The following is a 21,786-nucleotide window of genomic DNA, read 5'->3' on the forward strand; positions in this document are numbered from 1 at the left end:
GCTTCTGAAAAGTGGCAAAAACACAAGGGACACATTTTTCAACATTTAATAAACGATGGTTAGATTTTATGTGACAGAATAAGCCTTTTGTTAATGAATTCATACAAAATGGTTCAAAATCCACAACTTTTAATATCCCCAGGAAATAATTGTGACTGACTCCATGAACTGGTTCATCTATTATTTCAAGAAGCTGTTAGGAAATCACAAGCAACACTTATCTCATCTTTTTTCTTTAAACATTAAAAATGCGTGCATGCAAGGTGTGATTATATGGTAAGAATGATGCTTCTGTTTTGAGCCTGACTTACGAGTTTCAACAGCTCGCAAAACACTTGGTAGTTTGTTATACAAGAACTTCGGCTTTTATTGGATCGAGGTTACGTTACTCATATAGAGTTACCTTTTACGACATGGTATTAGTGTCAGAGTGCAGTGACACTGTGGCTTTTCCTCTGAGTGGCACGGAAAGGTTCACTAGTTGCAACACTTCACCATAAACTGCAGCTTTAAAATGAAGAGGGAAAAACTTGATGTGGCTGGAGTTCACCTTCACTTTAAGTCTGCATGCATTTTTTAAAAACATACATATAGAGTAAAGAACCTTGAAGGGACTGGAAAGAACCCCGAAATACTCTGTGGGTTAAGCAAATTATCCTTAAGTTCATTGGTAAATTAATAGATTGGAATTAGAGATGCAGAGAGAAGCTAGCTGTTTATCAGAGTTTGTTTGTTAATGTTTGTTGTTGTGTCAGTAAACACACCTAACTAAGCCCTAATATTTGACTGAACAACAACACTCAGTGGTGAAGACGTTGTTACGGCTACAAGGACAAAGTTTCCTGTTTTCAGGTCCCTAAAAGTGAAGTTTGAGAAGAATCTAAAACGACACTTTCCCTGCTGCAGCAGTTTTCAAACCCCTCTTGTGAAATTATTTGGATTTTGACATTTTTGGAAGTCTCATAGGTGAGATGAGAATCTACTTGCTCTAATAAGCCAGAGGTGTCAAACTCATTTTCATTTGGGCCATAGCAAGATCACGAATATCCTCAAAGGGCTAGCTGTGGCAGAANACTTAAATTACATTTGATTGATACTTTTATTATGCAAACTATTTTATCTCTGTTGGAAGCAGTTGTAAAAGCTGTAAATAAATTGATAATAAATCAGACTAATAAAACAGAGCTGTTCTGAACTTGTCGCACACGACAGACGCTCAAAAACAAGTCGGCATTTGGTGTAAATTTCAACACTCTTGAGTCAGACGGGACACCCGTGTTTCTCAGGTGACATGAAGCTCTACTGAGCATGCTCAGAAAGTGACCAGGTAACCCAAGATCAACACACCCGAACATGTTTAGGTCTCCGTGGCAACTGGTGAATGCAGGGAATTTGAGTTTTAATTCAGCTGTCAGACCTGCGTGTGTGTCGCAGGATGGGAGCGAGGCATGCCGAGCGTTCGTCAGCAGGGAGGGAATCTTTGGGTTTTAACTAAAAAGGTAAGGACTTTGTATCTTCTTAAATGATGAGCTGGAAAACACAACCTGAACGCTGATCTGTATTGGCTTTGGTAATGGAGTAGATGGCTCACACGCACAAAAAAAAAAAAAATGTATATATGAGCAGAATCTGCTTGTATTTCTCGGTTTAGTGCTCTACTTAGAAAACTGAAATGTTTCATGTTTCTTTTGGCTACATTGTCAATGTTGTCACTGAGATCATGTTGGTGTCTCTTTAAATCTGGCAGCTTGTAGATAGAGTAAACCTGATCAACAAAAACTATTTTTCAGGTTTTCAGAAAGTGTGCTGTGAGCAAAACCTGAATGTTGCATTCATTTCGAATCAAGCTGCAGTTTTCAGCAGCTTCCATCAGAGCGCAGAATCGATCGAAGCGATTTTAAGAACGTTGCGGTTTTCGATACTCGAGTATCTGCTGACATCAACGTAAAGATTATTAGCTGAGCAGCAGAGCTTGTCCAATTGTTGGAAATCTTAATACTTGTTAGTAAAGTGAACAATAACTAATCAGCTGCATATAATTCAGTTTTATTTGATGAAAGATCAGAAATAAAATACTTTTCAGCTGAAATATGTCATCCAAGCTACCAAAGCCCAGGCATTTTTCAATCTGATTTCAAATGTGAATTCACTTCCTGTTTGAGATTTGCTGAAAAAGAAACAGACAACTCTGCCTCTTGTGAGCTTTTGAAGTGCTTTCAGGAAACATGACGACAGGAAGTTGATTTTTAGATGCCCCAAAAACGCACAAGACTGAAAAATGCATAGAAAGCTCTACATTACAGGATATATATATATAAAAAAGAACAGAACAGCCAAAACCGTCTGTAGATTGCCCACAAATACAACTCGAATCAGATATTTGCATACAATTAAACCCCAAATTATACAACTCATAGCCTTGGCACATTTCTAAAGATTACTTTCATTCAAACTAGGAAGTTTGTTTCTGATTGGAAAAGAAAAGATAAAGATAATATGAAAATATGCATACATTCTGAAAGAAAATAGATTCTGGGTTTACTAACATTTTATATATATAAAAAAGTCCCTTTCAGAATTACTCTTTCCTCAATAACCAACGGAAAAATCTTTAGTGCCACTACAGCAAGCAATCCCTTCTTGTAATTTCTGACCAACATTTTGCATTTTGTACGTTCTTGCTGGTATTTTAAAGATTTAGACTTACATGATGAGCTCTAGTTCTCTGAGGTTGGAAGGTCTCCTGGACGTCACCCTAATCTTTAACTCCTTCCACAGACTCCAGCAGATTCAGGTTCCGACTTTGGCTCAAAAACTTTGATAGAGGATTGCTTCCAGTCAGAAGAAAAATGTTAGTCAAATGAAAGATTACTCTACAACCTGGAGCTGAAAGGGGTCTGTAGAAAATGGGGCTTAACTTTGAAAAACGAAAAAAATGGGGTGGTGTTAAGAGGACAAAAAGATGAAAATGATGACTGGAGAAAAAAAACAAATATAAAAATTTAAACAAAGACGTGAAAACAAGAATCTCAACAGGATGAACCTAAAGTAAGGACCTCATAAAAAGTCAACCTAAAAAAACTTCACCACAAAATATTCAAACTTAGATTTTTTTTTTTTTAAAGTCCTAATAATTTTTTTTCATAAATAAAATGTGTCATGAATATTGTGAAACAGATTTGGAAGAAAAGTTCTGGGATTTCTTTTATGACCTTTTTTATGACCTTTTCATTTTTCAGGAGACAAGCCTCAGAGGCGTTTTTTCTTCTTCTTCTTCTTCTTCTTCTTTTTCTTTTTGGTTGGATTAGAGTTAAGTAACATAATCATCCGATGTTTCATTTTCTCTGCTTCCCTTTTCGAAACTCTTTGTCATGTTTTGGCAGCATGCTCTGGATCGTCGTCATGCTGAAAGCCTCCATTTGGTGCCAAACTTTCAGACCAGGCATCGTCCTGTCAGCCCGTGTTTTTGCACATTCCCAGCTAAATCTACAACTTGTCCCCTCAACATGTGGTATTTATCATTTTCACAGCTCCTCATACAGTAATCCTGCATGTGCACATCATGGTCAGAGCTATGCATTACAGAGTATTTTTTAATGATCCCCATCTGATGCACGTAAATATATTTTGGTCCTATTTTACCAATTAGACATAATTAACAACAGTCCCCCCCATCCCTACCCACCATATTAGAGAATTATAGAGCCTGTAAACAGTTTTCTGAGTTTCTTTGGTATTTCCTCTACATGTGCAGCTGAGGTGCTGACATGCAGATGTGGGCCCAGTTCGCTTCTCAGTTTAATCAACTAATTGTTTGTTTATGCTTCCTTAACATAAATGGGCAGCAGATGACCACAATAGTGTGATGGGGCCATTTTCTTATACTTTTTTTTCCAGTAAACTAAGGCAGAACTATAATTTTGCACGTTCTTATAATGACTCTTTTCCCAGGAATCTGGATAAACACGTTTGAAATTTTTCTCTAATCTACACCAGATTAAAAAAACAAAAACAAATAGACACTCAGGCTCCATGTAAACGTCAACCATCACAAATATTTCATTTAAATTCAATTAAATCTAATTCACTTCAATTCATCTTAGTTCGATTCAAAAACACTTTATTTATCCTAAAAGGGAAATTAAATGTCATGACTAACATCATCCAAGCACCTTCAAATAGGTTGTTAAGGACGGTGACGCTCTGGACAGGAAGTGACGCTGGGTAGCAGCCAGTCTTGCGTCAACGCTAAATAGGCCTCTGATTGCAGACCGTCGCTGTCTTTCTGTCTTAACAGCACAAAATCAAGGCAGGATAATTCACAGTTACATGTCCTGGTTGGCACTATCTGTCGCCGGCGAGCACTGCTGATCCGTGTCGTTTGCTTTGGCTGCTCCTCTTTTAAGTTTCTGCCTGGTTGTACGGTCAGAAAGTCGGGGGTGTGTCCCTCAAGCATTGTGTTTGACGGAAGACACGGTTTGAATTTTCTCTTTCTCTCTCTGCTCTTCGGTCCATGAAGCCTCCTTGTTTACTCCTCTGGTACCTCAGGTAATTTTTGAGCTTCGAGATGGCAGTCGCTCCCAAGTTGTAAAAACAGCGCACTGTTCCCACACTCTTATGCATCACAACAACTCTCTGAAAGGGGGGAAAAAAGATAATAGTAAAAAGTTCTACCAGCTGCACAGCATTCAAAACCAGACGGAATAATTATTCAAACATGCAATGCCTCAACCAAGAAGAATAAGAAAAAAAATTAAGAACATAAGTCTACAAAAAGAACAAATCGGAACTGACGTAGCAGAGCAACGTGCTGTCGTCATGAGCGGCGCGCTTCTAGAAAATTAAAATAAACGTATCGCTGGAGAAGCTACACCCTTTTAACCATTTACAAGCTTCTTTTGTGATTCTGATTTGGAACATCCAACTGTGTCCAAGTTGTAATAATCTGCATGTTTAATCTCATGGTCACTTTCTCAGTTTACGATCAATTTGATCCTTGGTGGTTGTTAGTTTTGTTGTTGTTAAAAATGTATGAATTTTGCTTAAAAGTTAAATTTTGACCAAAAACCAACCAATCTAAATGAAGACTTATCGTATTTTAGTCAAAATGATGCCATGATTTTCAACTTGCCCAATAATATTTAATATTAAAAGGGTTTATGTCCATATTTGAGACATAATAAATCATACATTCAGATGTATGATTTTAAAAATGAAAATTCTTATTAATTTAAAATTCTGCACCCAATTCTTCCTTAAATCCACTTAAATAATCTGCTTTATGCTCATTCCATTCTATGAAATTCATGCCAACGGTGAATTTGTTAACCTCTGACTGACTCTGAGTCAGTAAAGCTGTTTAGGTTTTTATCAGAGGATCAAATACATTTCTTGTGGTGTGAAGATGCAAAGATGTTGCACTGCGATAAAGGAAGCCACTTTTTTTTTTTTCTTTTTTGTTTTACTGTGGTTGTTCTGATGGTCGATTCTGGTAAAAGTTTGTACTGCAACATAACACAAACTTGTTTCATAACAGACGACTCAGGGAAATGCAGCCCGATAGCGAAGGTGCTTCAGCAGAAACCCGATAGGCCTCAGTGTTTGGCCGTCAGCCATCACTCAGCATCCTGTTTGTCTGCCTAGCAACAAAACAAAAACCTTCTCTACTGCTCTCCTGCTTGAATGTTTAAATGCTTGATTTGAATATTCAAATCTTAGTTAGAAATGCGTGCACAACTGCAATATCCTCCTGACTACCAGTAGTTCATTTTTGTCCTCTGTAGAGGACATTTCTAAACTTGAATGTCTCCCACACCCTGCATTCTACTGAATTAATTCCTTTTGGTATCTAGAGAGGACATTTAGGGCTTTTCAATGACACCACATGTGAAGGGGTGGGACTTTACCTTTTTCTAATTAATAAAAATGGCATTCAACAGTAATAACACATTTAATGGGAAGAGACAAAGTAAGTGCATAAATATTCTAATTACCTTACAAAGACTGTGGGATTTAAAAAAAAAATGGTGACTGGACAATATGTTTTTTTCCTGGTAGTCAGCAGGGTATGACACACACAAAGAGCCTCAAAGTGCTCTCCATCAAACCCGATTCTGTATTTTCAGGCTTTTATTTATGAAATAAAAACCTCAACTTAAGGCTACATCATCTTCCAGAGTTTAAGCAAATAATTTGTTGGTTTTAATCAGCTTTTATCATTGGGTTTATTTTCAAGATTAGTTGTGCAAAGACGTCATTTTAGTGTTTTCACCATGTATTTTCAGATTAAACGCGATGGTGACAATAACGAAGCTGCATCGAGTGAGAGCTGCGTGGAAGAGATGCTGCCTCGTCGCCATGTCGACTCTTCTGTAGTACACCATGACCTGTGAGAACTCTCAGCTTGCTCCGTGATTATATTAACAGCAAAATGTCATGAAGTTCTGCTGAAAAGAAAACAGATGTCTGAATTCGTGTCCAGGTGTTTTGCTGATGTTCCTGCTGCCAGTCGTCGAAGCCCAGCGTGTTCCAGCCTGCCCCGTTTCTTGTGCGGTCTGCTCGGAGGATGCAGTCATCTGTCAGAGGCTTGCTAACATCATTGGTACGACTCACACAGTTTCTTCCTCAAGTGTCCTCCTGTTTTAGAGAAGTGTGTGGCTGCTACTGTTGTGTGTGTGTCGTTGAGCAGATGCTGCAGACTCGACCCAGGCTCTGCTGCTAACTGAGGGCTCCATCTCTGTGGTCCAGCAGGCCTCGCTGTCTGTCCTCAGGAACATCACGGTTATAGGTCAGTACAAAACGAGGATGGGTTGGATGCACAGACACTAGCTTGCAAAAATGGTCGTACTCTTGGCACTAAGCATACAACCAAAATCTATTCTTATGTTAGAGAGATTCAGTCAAAATCCAGATCTTACTCAAACTGAGAATCTGTGCAAAAACCTCAGAGTGCTCTCCATCAAACCCGACTGAATTTGATTTGCATTACAAAGAAGTATAGAAGTTACTATTTTCTCTACTTTGTGTCGATCTATGACATTAAATACTAATGCAACTCGTTCAAGCTTTTGCTTGTAGCATGGCAAAGTGTGATTCAAATACTTTTGTAGAGCTACGCATAATATTTGTGTACATCACTAATACAGGATGCATAAACCTTCACGTCTACAGGCCTGAGCAGCAACCACATCTCAGAGCTTAGTGAGGACGCCTTCAGAAACCTGCCTTTCCTCCACACTTTGCTGTTGGACCACAACCTCCTGACCAGCCAGGCTCTGCAGGGTGGAGCGCTGATCAATCTCAGCCAGCTGGAAGTTCTTGCGCTGGGCCACAATCACATCAACATGGTGCGTGTCTTCACGGGGCAAATCCAATATTTTATTTCAAGGCGACTGAACGCAAAGGCCGCCTTCTCGTTGGCTTTAGCGACACGTTGCAGGGCTAAATCATCAAGGCAGTAACGTGCTCCTCTTGCTGGTGTGCAGATCCAGGCTGGTTGGTTTACAGGCACAAAGGCTCTGCTCAGCCTGAAGCTGGAGGGAAACCTGGTCACCAGGCTGAACCCTGGATCCTTTCCTCTGAACGACTTCAGGAGCCTGGAGACTCTGGATCTTTCGGATAATTTGATAGATTTTCTGGACAGAAACAGGTAATGCAATTTTTTTTTTAAATATATATATGAAAATTCACCCAGGTTATACCATCTTATATGCCCACCGTATCGTGCTTTTAGCTTCCGAGGTCTGGTTAGCTTGAGGAGCCTGGATCTCTCCAGAAACCGTCTGAGTTCAGTTCCTCCAGAGGCTTTCTCCTACCTTGTGTGGCTGTCGAACCTGAACCTGGACCTCAATTCGTGGAACTGCACATGCGAGCTGCTGGAGCTGGCTGCCGTCCTGACGAGCTTCATCCAGGAGCCGGACAAGGTACGCATGTGCGACGTCGTCGTGCAAACTCGTTACCTGTGACAGTAAAGATCTCAGAGCACAGGTTTCTTGAAAACTAACACCCGTACGTCCCGTTGTCCTCAGGCGCTGTACAATGGCCGTCGGATGATGTGTGTGAGTGCGGACAACCCGGCTGTGACCACGGTGCTGGAGCTGACTGAAGCCAACTGCGTGCCGTCCAATCAGAACATCACGGTGCAGATAGAGGCGAGAGGCAGCGTGGCGCCTCAGCAGTACGCTCGAGACCTGGCCATAGCTGCAGTCATCTGCTTCCTAGGTCAGAATATTAATCGGTGCCGGGAAGAAAAGCTGGTTTCCCCCCATTGGTTCTCATGCTGTGGTACAACTCCCACTGCTGGTACTTAGACTAACCTCTTTTGCGGTACTCTCACATGTTTGAAACCTCTCAGAAAAGTGATGCTGGTACAAACTGTAGCACATTCTAGATTTCTAGAATTGTGCCACTCATGGTGGTGTTCACGTTTTGGATAATTACTCCCTCTGGATTTGGATGCTGTTCGTCTGAAAGGGATTTTCTTCCAATTATTATTATTATTATTATTATTATTATTATTATTATTTATTTATTTTTACCAAATTGCAGAGAGAGGAGGAGGAAGTTCAAACCATCTCTTTTTTTGATATTATTATGGGCAAGAGTCATATCCCCAATTTCAGCGTCTCTTTTTCCCGGCTTTCAAACTTTACGGCCAGACAGAAATTTAAAAAATATTGTCAATACATACCGGACGTGTAAACAATTTTGAACTGTGAGAGGAAGACAAAAACAACCCATTCCCGGAGAAAACATGCAAACTCCCCACAGAAAAACCGAGGACATTCTCAGTATCGATCAATGATGATTTCCTCTTGTTTAAAAAATAGCTGGCCTGGTTCTTGGAAAGTGTTGTATCTACTAAGGCAGTCCTTGCTGTAAACAAATTTGAGCTATGGTGTAAAATAATCAAAGACATAGTTGTCAGTGTCATACACAGTAAAACATCACATGCTCTAACAAATCTAACGCCCCGCTCCCCTCAAATTGTGGTTGTAAATTTTTATTGTTTCCTGTTGTGTTTCTCCGCAGGAGGAGTCGCTTTGACCCTGCTTGCAGTCTTGATCTGTTACCACGTCTCTCAACAGAAGAAGAAGAAGAAGAAAGAGAGCCAAAGACTGAAGGAGGAACGGGACAAAGACAGAACAACTGCTAACCATGTAAATCAACTCGGAGATCAGGAGAGGACGAGGGATTTTTTCTTGCAAGCCAACAGCAGTCAACAATGGAGCAAAGAGTCCATGACGCTGGACGAAAGGATGGATATGTTTAAGTCCAGAGCTGAAGAAAATGGTAGCAATGTCCATTGCCCTCATTGCAACACTAATGGGAAGATGCCGAACCAAATGAGAAAGGGTAAGTGGGCAAACAGAGGACCTGAGGCTGAAGATGTCCAGGAGAGAAGGAAATCGAGGATGATGGTGGAAGAGGAGAGAAGGAGAGGAGTTATTCAACAACAGAATTACAGCTGGAATGTCTCTAACAAGGTTCCTCCCCACATCGCCAACTCATCTTTTCATCTGCTGAGAGAAACGTCAGACAATGTTCCACCCTACAAGGCTGACGGTGACATGGGCAACCACTGGACTGATGATGAATCAAAGAGCAGAAGCTATGAGGAAGAAAGAAATTGCCACAGGACCTCCAGACCTCCAGAGGAGAACTTGACACACAGGACGCCTCACTCCAACCAAATGGACGTCTCTGATTTCAATGGCAAGGTAAGGAGGGAGCCGTTTAGAAAGATGAACACAGAGGTAAAAAGAGAGGCAAAAAATGTAAAGTTTGATCTGACAAGTTCAAGAACTAATCGAGGCAAGGAAAGTCTGGAGGAGGAGGAGGAGGAGGCAATTCCCAGAGGCAACGAGAAAAACAGGAGACACAGAGTCCAGTCCAGCCATTTGATGAAGGTCAAATTGAACTTAAACCCCTTAAAAAAAAGCAAAGTCCATCCGAGGAAGAAAAATGAGCATGGTCACACCAAGAACACAAGCTCCAAGACGAGTAAAGAGAAAAGACGGCATGGAAAAGGCGAAGAGGAGGAAGGAGAAGAGAAATCTGGCAAGAGATCTAAGAGTAGCAGAGAGAAGAAGAGAAAGTCCTCCAAAACGGAGGAGGCAGACAAAGGAGAGCATAAAAGCAGCACATCTAAAAGAGATAAAAGTGCAGAAGGTGACCAAGAAAAGAACCAAAACATCTCCCAGCCGCCTGACGGCACCATCGTCTCTGCACAAAACCTCCAGACTCTCCAGTACCAGACTGCGGGACTGGCATTGGGTGGGGCTCAGCTGGCTTTCCAGCATCCCTTCTCCTTCGGTCCAGCTGACAGGAATCGTACTACCAACCTTTCCTTGCTGAACTCGCCTGGCTCACAGCTAACTGGAAGCACCCTGTCTCTTCAAGCAGGGAAGGCTTTGCTCAACACCATGTCCTCAGGATCCTATCCACTGCTTACCGGGGGTCTGGCTAATCCCATTGCTCCTGGCGTAACACTCAGTGGGTTTAACGTAGCTCCAGAAAGCTTCGCTGGACAACCTGCAGTATCGACCAGGTCCTCAAATCCTGCTCTTCTGGCCAAAATTATACAAGCCAATCCTTTACAAGCAGGTAGAAACCCCACAGCTCCACTTCTTACCTCTACATCTGATGGTCTTGTCTTGAGTTTAGCAAACCCAGCTAATAACCCAGCTGCATTGGGTCACAGCCAGACGCAGGTCGACGGTTCTGCATCTGCAGCGGCGCCGAAGCTTGATCTAACTCACAGTCAAGACATTCAGAGCGGACAGGGACAGATTCAATCGACCACTGAGTCACAAGCCCCCTCTACTAAAGACAACCTCCCTGAACAGGATCAAGACGAGACGTCGGGGGAAACCTCAGAAACGAGAGTGGAGAAAATGTCTGTCAATATGCCTCCTGAGGGTGTGGCTCAAACTGAAGGACCTCAGGTAGGAGGATCAGGAGAATGTCTGAAGGCAGACAATACGTCTGTAATGGATCAATCAGCTCCTAGTCTGTCCATACCAGGTGAATCCTCCCCAGCTGCTGGAGGGGCGGCCCTCTTGCAGCAGGAGTACCTGTCAGAAGAAGGAGGCTCCTCACCGAGCCGGAGGAAGCTGAGGCTGGTTCTTCCAGAAAAAACATCAAACCGGCCGCCTACAGCTCTAGAGAGGAAAATCCTCTAGCAGCTCAGATCATTGGTTCCTTTTTAAATTCGGGTGTGTAAAGATCTGAGTAAAAAAAAAAAACAGTGAATGGAGGAAGTGCAGTTGATATTGATGAACTGTCTAAAAATATCCAATTGGTGTTGGTGGTGGGGGGAAGAGAAACCAAACCTGTGTGTAAGACAGTTGCACTTGTTGAGACAGTTTGAGATCCTAAAGTGTATGTGCTAAACGCACAAAATGTTGGCCTGTGAGCGGAAGGGATGAGACCGAAACAGCTATGGATGATTGGCCGGCACGGCTTGTCCGGCTGCTGCGTGATCTACCTGCAGGGACGGGGTTACGTCCAAAACCTGCTCCAGTTGCTTCTTATTACTTCTGTTCCTTCAAAATGGCTTCCACTGTCAACAAGCAGCAACCTTTGCATTAAAGCAGAGGTTACAACTGTATGTTGATTATTCACGTTTTATTAGTTGTTTTGTTTACATCTTTTTTTATGTTTTCAGTACTCTTCTTCAGCACCGTCTGATAGGCCACACGTATTGTCCATCTTCTTGAATATTTAAGTCTTATAAGTCTTAAGTTTTATAACCTGCCTCTACATTAAAGCCATTTCTTTTTGAATCCCAAATCACTGCTCATAAACGGAGAAGGTAACGCTGCGGCGTATGGGTGCAGTAAGGTTATGTACAAATATCCAGCTGCAGTCAGATAAAGGTATTGCCAACCGCTCGGCGATAAACAACATGAAACATGTTTTGAAGTAACGACTGCACATCGGTGCAGCATCGACTTTATTCTCAAACACATTATTAGAATCTAAAAATAAGAAAATCTTCATGGTTGATGCCCAGAGTCCTTTCATCTGCCAAAATAAAACACATGAATACAAAGAGATACAGAGCAACAGAGAGATGCCTCTTTCCATTATCCTCAACACAAAAACAAACCTCAGTTTAATAAAAAAACAAACAAAAAAAAAACATGAAAACACAGCCAACCCGGCAATAGTTACAGTTTTTTGTTGTTTTTTTTAAATAGTCTCTGAGCACAGAGAAATAGAGATGATAAAAGAGACCATGCAAACCAGTCAGCCACTCTGCGGTCTTATTAACACCTCACACACTCACACTTGCTTGGATCCAAATCCGTATTATCGACAGACATATGCCAGGAGGAAAAGCTGGCTTCATACAAAGGAGTACTTCTTTTATTAAACAGGAAATGTTTAACATTTTATCATCTCAGGGACTAAAATATTTCAGATTTCTTCAAGAGAACAATGAAAGTTATTTCATCTTAGACATTTATTCACATTTAGAGCCTGGATAAACAAGTGGGGGCAGGGGGGAGGGTTCTTCTGTTTATCTTTAAAAAAGCAACATAAACTGGGGTTTTAATCAATGTCTTCCCTTTTCAGAGTCACCCAAACCTGTGGGAGTTCATCATTTAAGCAAAGAGTCGGAGGGGGGAAACACAACCGGAGTAATATTTGGTTTATATTGTTACGTTTTTAATGCTGTGCTTCTTTTGGCTTTGACCGCAAAGAAAACACAGCAACTTTCAGCTCAAAGGAAAAAAAAGAAAAGAAAAAAAAAACAAAGGCTGGCTTTAAATTTTTCCTTTTAACCAATTATGTTACAGCAATTTACACATGACCTACTACAGAACCTCCTGGCGCCGATTATAATCACCGTCCTCAGTAGAAACAAGAAACTAGGTATGAAAAACTTCTGCGAAGACAGAAAATATTCAAATGTTGGGGGGTATGTACACCAGTCCGCGTGGTTCACAGCACAGGATCTACCCACCTCTTTCCACTCACTCTTATTTTCAGCAGAAATGGGAACAATTACGCAGTGAGTGATACAGCCATTAACAGACGCTTATGCCACATTGTAAACACTGCTATACTTTAAAGAGATAGTAGTAATATATACAAACTCATTCGGTTTTTCTTCTTCTTGGGGTTTTGTTTTGTTTTGTTTTTTTTTCTTTTAAGTGCTGAATTCAAGTTTTAGTTCACACTTTGATGACAAGTCCACTGCGAGTCCGTTTCGTGTTTGGAGATTTGATTGGGCGTTAAGCGAGAACCAGGCCCGACTCAGTGCTGGAGTTCCCGTTGTGGCAGTATAAGGGTCCATATTTGGTGCCGTTTTGTCCCGAGATTAGCTCAGATACAGCGGTTTGTCTCTCTGAAGACTTCTGGAGGAAAACAAAGAGATCAGTCGTCAGCTAAGATTCGTCTTTCTAAAGAGAAGTGCTTGCTGGTCTTTTTAAAACGTGAAAATAAGCTTTAGAAATGAATGGACAAAAACTAATAAAATAATTTTGACAAAACTTTCTATTCAACTGCCTTCTTAAAAGGTTAACGTCGGTGAAAATGACAGAAGTGTAATTTTTTTTTCTGCGTGTTTGAAGAAAAGAAGTTGGTTTCACCATGAGAGGAAAATGTGACAAAGACAAGTGGAAACATTGAACAAATGAAGCATGCGGGGTTCTGCTCTGAGGAGTGATAAGAAAACTGTAACCATTCTCAAACAACATATAACAAGCCAAAATCCCTTTTTTTTTTGCAGATCGTTCTCTTGAAAAATCTGTCAAATTTCACCCGAGCAGGGGTGTAGCTAGAAGGTGGGGTGTGGGTGCCCACTGAAGTTTGCTTTGGTTCCCTTTTTTCAATTTTTTCAAATGGCTGTACAATTGATGAGGTCAATTGTACAGCCATTTTCACTTTTGCCTTATTAGTTTTGATAAGTATTATTGGCTTGATAGTTGTAAATATTCAAAATGAAATTTGGACATCATAAAAGTTCAGGTTTGAAATGTGTTGTGATCCTGTGACAGGAGGTAACATTAAACTTACACAACTCTATATAAAGACACAAAGAGGCCTTTTCAGTGTGTTTAAAACTGAGTACATTTATTTTATGTCTACTTATGCTAAACACAGTTTCATACTTGGGACTTTTACGTCTCCGAGGATGGAGAGACGTTAACCCGCGGCGAACTGTGGTGTTAATACCAACCCGTTGCCATGGTATTCAGTGCTCCAGTCCAAGGAAGGGTGGTGGTTTGGTGTGTGGCGGCCCAGCTGGTGGTAGTCCACTGATGGAGACATTACTGCTCCACTATTCAGCATCGCTCCGCCCATTGACTGGTAGTCAGACTGGAGTGAAGGATGGTAGCCCTGGAATGAAGCAGCAAAACAAAACAAGTTTTAGATGAGGTCATTACGTTTTTCTGCTCATGTAAAAGTAAATATATCCTCCACCAGAGGATTAAAATGGGAAACAAATTAAAGTGCATAGCATAAATATGCAATGCCATGCAGAAGTATTCGCACTTTTTGCACATTTTGTGATGTTACAACTGCAAATGCCAACATATTTCAACTGGGATATGATAATAATAATAACTAAGTGGAAGGGATACCGTTCATAAATGCAACTGTGAAAGGTTTGGTGTTCATTTGTATTCAGTCCATGTGAGTTACCAAGTCTTTCCAGTTCCAGCTCTTAAATTATTGGGTATGTATCTTCCAGCTTTGCACATCTGGAGTCTTAATTTTTTTCCTCATAATTGTGAAAAACTCAAATTGAGACTGGATGAAGAACATTAATTTTCAAGCTTTGCAACTGAGGGTTTCACAGAATAGTTGTAATATTAAAACTGAAGATGAATTACACACACGGACACTATTTGCATAGGTGACTTCTAAAGGTAATTTGTTTTCACCAGATTTTATCTAGTTGCATCAGAGTCAACAGAGCTAAACGTGAATGCATGCCATGTTTTTTATATTTTTTATATATTTTTTTGTGTCTTTGAGCAGGTGTTCATCATCTTCTTCAGCCTGAATTAGTTCATAGATAGCTGAAGTTTTATATCAGCGGGTCTTAAAAACCTTCCGATTCAGAAAAGAGGCTTCTAGATGAACTGGGACGTAAACGTTTGCAACGTAAGCGAAGTGAAAAGGTTTCAAATCAATCACAGGTTCATCAGCGGCAATTAGTGAGGCTTGAGCGTCTTGCATCATATGTGAAGGAGGTGGGCGGAGTAAAAGGGAGGATGAAAACGCAGGAGGTGGAGCAGGAGACGGAGAAGGAGGTGAACATTTCTCCAACCTGAGGACACTCAGGAGAAACGGGGACTGAGAAACGAGGGTGCGCGACGACAACGTGCAGACGTGAGCGTTTGTGCAGGGAGGAGAAGAAGAGGGAGTGAAAGGGAAGTTAATCTGAGCGTTGTGAGTGAAAGAGGAGAAAGGGGAGGACAGCAGGTGGTTGAGTTCTCCCCCCGCTCCCGTCCCCCTCTCCTCCTCTACCTCACCTATTCATCTATTGTCGAGCAAATTCTTCTCCTTTACTCCTTCACAAAGACCCCATCTGCCTCCTTTGTCTCTCCCTCCCTCCCTTCCCCCATCAGCTCTCACTCTTCACCCAGAAAAAAACATAAAAAAAATAGTTTGGAACTCGGTCACTGTCTCTTCTCGTTTTTCCCTGTGTTTTCTTCTTCTTTTTTTTATTTACTCTTTTTCTAAAACCTAGGAGTGATGGGAGATTATGAGAATCAGGGATTTTAAAGAGAATGATAAAGTTGGTCCAACTGGAAGAAAGACTCAGTGTGTTTCAGTTCTTAATGTGACATACGGTAAGGTTATCTTCTTGAAACCGTCTTTATTAGGATGAAATCTTTTAATTATCCCAAAATAATCACTGATAAGATATCAAAGAAACTGACTGACTTGCAAGGAAATAGGAAATGTTGATGTCTGAGCAAAAGATCAGATGAAGCGAAACCCAAACACTGCCACAATCATGTTTTTCTTTTCACTGGCAACACAAAACCGAAGCCAAAAAGAGAAAAATGCTAATTACCAACAATATTGGTGCTTCAAGGTCCCAATTACTCCAGACTAAGCTCACCCTACAGCCTCCATGACCTTTTAATTTGGCAAACCTGTAAAACTCCAAAGTCAAGGTAATAATTGTGCTTCTCCGCTCTTAATACTTACCAAATGGGTAAGATTTTCCAGATCTGTGTTCCTGGCAGTCCTACCACGACGCTACCTGCACTGCTTTATTATCTGAACTAAGATTTTTCTCACAATGGAAGGGTTGTCCACCTCCAACGACTGATAAGATATCGACTGAGGTAGTAAAACCAACGGGATGAAAAATCCAATGGCAATAGAACAAAATCCACAATCTGTGTTTTTTCGCCGACCACTTTGAGATGATATCACCAAACGATTGAACCTTGAAGTCGCTACTTTTACGCATTTTGTTGCTACTGTTGTAGAACTGTTTTATAAACCCTATGAGTCTCCTCCATCATCCTCCTCTAATCCCTAAATATGATGCCAGGCCTTCACTCTAAGAGGCTGATAAACACGTTTTCCATTTGAAGCATAGCCTGTTAAGCTCACATGTTCATTCGGTTAGCAAGTCTATGCAATTTGGAGGTGTGTGCCCTCTTTAAAAGTTGTGAGTACAGAGAAGTCAGAGTAGTAGCAGGATGAAAGACACATTTTCTTCAAGACGTCCTGCCAGTCCACTGAATGCATCATGAGGTTGTAGTCTTGTGCTGATGCCAGGGTGATTTCTCTGACTAAACAATGCAGATGTGTGTGTGTGTGGGGGGGAGGGGAGGGAGGGGGTCATGAGTTATGAATGATGCTACCAGGCTCCTCCACACAGCACCCAGGACCTGTCCATGTCACCATCAGAGCCCCATAACTAATGCGGAGCTCTACATTCTTGACTCATTGATCCATTTTCTTCCATTACTTCGATTCCTGTTTTCTTATTTATCTCCACAAAATGCAAATCAAAGCAACAATTTGCTTATTTTTCCTGTAAGGCAACAACAGGACGCATCTCCAGCTTGGTCGCACCAGGACAAGGTTTTTTCAAACCAAAACTATTTGCCATTTTCAAGAGTTTTTTCGACAGTAAAAATTTGCTAAGATGTTCGAGGAGAAATGTAACAAGACCTGACCCAGAAAAACAAAGTGTTCTCATTGTGGCTGCTGAGTAAAAATGCATCTGTGCCACCGTGTGAACACAGGGCTCCTCTTTAAAGGAATGCCCGTCTCAAAAAGTCTTAATTAAGCAACAATGATGGAAACAGAGAACGGTGATGGAAAGGAAGATGCTCAGAGTAACGATGCTTGCTTTGGTGGTGGCTCCAACACCCTCAGCTTTACTGCTACCAAATCGCCCTTTATGACTAACATCGAGGTTTTCTTTTCTCTAAGATTCACTGTTACGTCATTAACGGTTTCTGGATAGCTCTTTGATCTGACCCGCTAAAACCAAACCTGTATCTCTGACGATGACGATGCCACATGAAAAAAAAGACAAAATGTCCTGCAGGTTTGTGATAAACGGTCCAGTCCAGTTCTAACCAAAAATTAGGCTATTTCAAGATTATCTTCATGAAAGTGTACTTCGTGTCACAAGCCTTTACCTGATTTCTATTAAATTTGTAAAAGTTCATCAAGTTACCCGCTTTTTATTTTTGTGCACTTACACAACATAAACAGTAGAAGTTTTTAGTTTTGATAAAAAAGACAAAAAAAAAGTATTTTTCAGTCGCAGATTATGGAACTGATCAAACTGAAATCGTCTCATTTCGATCTTTTACTAATTAATTGTTGCGCCTCTGTTTGAAAGCACATTGAATGCCTGGTCAAAGGGCAGGTTTTTATTGTGCGTTTTCACTTCTCGTTCTAGTTTTAATCATGACAGAAACTCGGCACTGGGTTAAATGGGTCATTGTGTGAATACGTCTAACACGTATGCAGAAAAATATTTCCACAGCATTTCGTTTTATTGGGTGTGCGAAGAAAACTCAGGTTTTAGTATCAGCGAGGCATTTAAAAGTAGGAATCGCAGAGATGCAAGACAATATCTGAAAAGAAAAAAAAAAAGATCTATGACAGTTCTGTCTGAGAGAGAGAGCAAGACTTAGAGGGAGTAACAGAAAGGCTAAACATTTTGCAGGAAAAATTCCCCGAATTATCTTTTTTTGTATTTCAACCACTGTGTGTCACGAGTCTTATTGGATTTGAAAAGGCATGATCTCTATTTAATTCATTTTTGATTTCCTCCAAAAATGACACGGTCATATGGCAGATTATCGCTTGAGCACTTTTCAGTTCTCGTTTTAGTTTTAGTCACAACAGAAACTCTGCATGGTGGTAAACGGGTCATGAAGGGATTAAGTTTAAGAAGTGCGGTGCACATAGAGGTCTCTACAGTATTCATGCAACGTTTTTAATTTCAGATAGATCTGTCAGCGAGTTTTTCCCCCAAACCTCATCAGCAATTCAAAAACGACATCTGCAGCTTTTGACCGATACTATTAACAAAAATAACAAGTGAAATTTAAATAACAGGACAATTGATTAAACAAAACGACAAAACGACATGTTCAGTGGGCCTGACCTGTGTGATTGCAGGGGAGTGTGTCATTCCCAGAGAGTGTCCGCCGAGATGCTGGTGCTGATGGTGCGGGCTGTGCAGGCCGCCCAGGTGCGCCTGACTATGGAGGGGGGGGCTGACCTGGAGAGGAGGGGTAGAAGCTGCTGCCACATTCCCCAGGGACAGGGCTCCCTGGTGGGGGACGCTGGCCCGCGGCACCGTCCCTCTGGAGGACAGAGCCTGAAGTTGGGGATGGATCTGGTGGTGGGGAGGGGGTATGTGCGGGCCGAGGCCGGGGCTGGAGGAGTGAGAGGGGTGTGGGTACGACATGTACATGCCCGGGTGCTGGTGGGACGGGAGAGAGTGGGGGTGGGAGGAGATTGAGCTGGGGGAAGCGTGCGGACCTGGGTGGCCGGGATACACTGAGGGTTTGGGTGTGAACATTGAGGTAGGTGAGGGGGAGGAGTTGGAGGCAGAGTGAGGGGCTTTCATCTCGGAGGGGTCGCTGTAACTCTGCAGGAAACAAAACAGAAAGATTTATGTCACACTTGAACAGGTAAGCATGGGTCTGTGGGCTACACAAAACGTGCTCATTACATTTGTCACACAATCATTCTTAGGTAATGAGATTTTAGTTGGCTTATTTTGAGCTCCTATCAGAGTGAACTATTTTAAGGCTCTATCACTTTAAATCCAAATGAGCTGCTGCTGGCCGCACCCTCCTCAACTCAACGTTTCCTCTCACACATGAAAATGTCTGCAAACAAATGCACAATTATACAACTGTCCATCTCTGAAAAGCAGAAGTGGAGCCTCCTGCACAACCGGAAAGAATGCAGCAAGTGGTTTCTGGATGGTAAGTGAACAACAAAACACTTGTCTTTTCCAGCAGCCGTTGTACGGTGCATACAGTGGTAAAACCAGCTGACCAAACGTGCTGCAGCTCCATGAGTTGCTAGGTGAGAGGCTAGCTTCGGCTGGGGTTGCTAGGTAACGGTGCAGCGCTCGTCAGTTGTGACTCAACAGTCAAGAGGTTCTTGAAACGGCTCAGATGCATGAAAAACGAAATGGAGACTGGAAATCAGCCACAGATGTGAGTAAACGAATGGGTGTATTACCTGTGAGACAAGGCTGGCTCTGTAGGCAGCCAGCTGTTTCAGATATTCTTTCTTAGCCGTTTCTGTCCTCTTCTTGTACACCTGAAACACAAGCATCCACCAGAACAATGAGACCCAGTTCATCGCATTAACATCACAGACAGCTTTAACTGAGCTACAGCTGTACATATCAGAATTACAATTGGCTTCATTCGCCACAATAACATAATACTCTTGTTTAAACATCAAAGGGCTTATTTCGTTAAACTGACACGTTAATAACAGATTACTTTAATTATGCATTCCCAAAACACCCTCTGCAGTTCTTTGATTCTCGACGCTTTCAATTGAGCTGGCGTGTCACTTAGAGGAGCTTTGCCTGTGCAGCGATGACTGGCAGTCCCACTGGTACTGTTGTAGTTTATGTTTTTTTTTTTTTTTTTTTGTAAAACTGTTGATTCCTGTCACAAACATCGTGTCGCTGCTCATTTCCCACCTCACGCATTTATTTCCCTTTCATGGTTTGACTGAATAGGATAAACATGTTTTCTCTCACATTGATGCTGGCGGTTGTATAAGGCACAAATGCAGACACAAGAAAAGTATCAAGCAGCTTCAGAAACATTTGAGTAGCAGCGGTCCAACAGCATATGATGTTGGTAAGAAATCTTTCAAACAGGGACTGGGAATTACCAAAGTTCAAGTTGAAGTTCGGCAATCTATCAACAATAGATATTAACGAACATTTACATGTAAACATATAAGATTACAGCCGCTAATCTGCATCTCTAGTCCCACAGGGAGGTTGATGTTAAAACACAATAATCTATGTTTTCTGCTAAAACATAGATTATTGTTTGTATTTTGACGGTTTTATATCTTATCTTAAACTTCCATATCTAATGTTAGGTTATATTCATTTAAGACAAGAGCTGAATGTCAACTGGTGCATTCACAATTTGTTATAAAACAGTACAATGATAACTTGAATTTAGAAAGTCCAGATAGAATATAAACATTTCAGAGTAAGTAAACGGAAGAAAAAAAGTATTCTGATTAAAATTGTATTGTTAATTATTATTGCAGTGGCTATCCAATTCAATTCAAAAATGCTTTTTCCCAAAAAGGAAATTAAATATTGTTGTTACTCAAATTCTTCAAAGAGTTACTGTAGATGTCGGTGGCTGTTGGCAAGAAAGATCTCCCGTAGCAGTCTGTGTTACAGTGAATTTGAAGGAGCCTCTGACTGAAGCTATTATACCCGACTGGAGCGGAAATTAAAGGCAGGCTAACAGAGTTAAAACCATCAAAAACAAAAAAAGTAATTAAAGAATAATGGTGTAATAATAAATACATCAATATAAAGAAAAATCTGAAAACATTGAAGCTTGTTTTACTTTGATGTGTAAGTGATTCCAGTTCTTTGCTAGGTGGTTTAGTCCAGCTCTACCTGTTTCTGCTCCTCTCCCAGGCCGTCCCACATGGAGGCCACGATCTTTGACACCTCTCCGAAGGTGGCGTTGGGGTTCTGAGCCTTGATGTTGGCCTGGGTGTCCCTGAAGAACAAGGCGTAGGCCGACACTGGCTTCACCGGCTCGTTGGGGTCCTTTCGCTTCTTCTTCTTTGGTGTTTTGGGTTTCTTCGAGATGTCCACTGCAGCAGGTCGCTTTTCCCCCTGCCGAGAAGAAACAGACTGACGGTTATCAGGTGTCCGGACAAGAGGGCAGAAATTCACCAGAAAATAGAATAACGAAATTAAAGTTAAACAAGAATGTAACAAAATAATTAATATGCTTTTTGTTCTGTTAGCATGACCTTTCCTGTGACCTCTGCTGTACCAGTTTGATGCTATTAGTCAGCAGTGATGATGAATCAAGGGGAAAATCCCGTCTAGTCAGCAGAAGTGCTCAAGCAATTCACATTGGGTACAATTTTATTCCCTCTTGATCAGCGAACATTTCCATGATATCACAGCTAAAGTGTCATGTCAGCAACAAATAGACTGCACTTAATCTCAGAAACACTTTATTAGCATAAAGAACGCTTTACAGACCCAATAAATATCATTTTTCTAAAGTTGGAATCAGAAAATCTAAA

At 41.3% G+C, this 21,786-nt stretch overlaps 2 protein-coding genes across 6 annotated transcripts in view; one reads left to right on the plus strand and one right to left on the minus strand.

Annotated features, from left to right (window-relative positions):
• Positions 1–1,220: 1,220 nt before the first annotated feature.
• Positions 1,221–12,745, plus strand: LOC103146983 (leucine-rich repeat-containing protein 53-like). 4 transcript variants are annotated; one of them, XM_007565101.2, is made up of 9 exons: positions 1,221–4,548; positions 6,285–6,388; positions 6,462–6,601; positions 6,689–6,787; positions 7,171–7,346; positions 7,485–7,648; positions 7,733–7,922; positions 8,028–8,220; positions 9,031–12,745. In XM_007565101.2, exons 2-9 carry the CDS (start codon positions 6,342–6,344, stop codon positions 11,181–11,183), a joined length of 3,162 nt encoding a protein of 1,053 aa, XP_007565163.1. In that variant the 5' UTR covers positions 1,221–4,548; positions 6,285–6,341; the 3' UTR covers positions 11,184–12,745. The 4 variants fall into 4 exon arrangements, with proteins under 4 accessions (XP_007565163.1, XP_007565164.1, XP_016533514.1 ...); XM_007565102.2 differs by having other exon boundaries at positions 6,482–6,601; XM_016678028.1 differs by having other exon boundaries at positions 1,221–3,511.
• LOC103146982 (thymocyte selection-associated high mobility group box protein TOX-like) overlaps positions 12,180–21,786 on the minus strand; it is a 53,817-nt gene continuing 44,210 nt past the window's right edge. Inside the window, exons 6-10 of one of the 2 annotated variants that reach the window (XM_007565100.2) lie at positions 21,140–21,364; positions 19,711–19,791; positions 18,617–19,105; positions 14,192–14,352; positions 12,180–13,364 (exon numbers count right to left, since the gene is read on the minus strand). In XM_007565100.2, coding sequence (XP_007565162.1) covers positions 13,331–13,364; positions 14,192–14,352; positions 18,617–19,105; positions 19,711–19,791; positions 21,140–21,364 — 990 coding nt within the window. In that variant the 3' untranslated portion in view covers positions 12,180–13,330. Of the gene's footprint in view, positions 13,368–14,191; positions 14,353–18,616; positions 19,106–19,710; positions 19,792–21,139; positions 21,365–21,786 lie in introns of both variants that reach the window. The other variant, XM_007565099.2, reaches the window with a different exon arrangement.

Source organism: Poecilia formosa, unplaced genomic scaffold (assembly GCF_000485575.1).
Source record: "Poecilia formosa unplaced genomic scaffold, Poecilia_formosa-5.1.2 Scaffold172, whole genome shotgun sequence".
NCBI lineage: Eukaryota > Metazoa > Chordata > Actinopteri > Cyprinodontiformes > Poeciliidae > Poecilia > Poecilia formosa.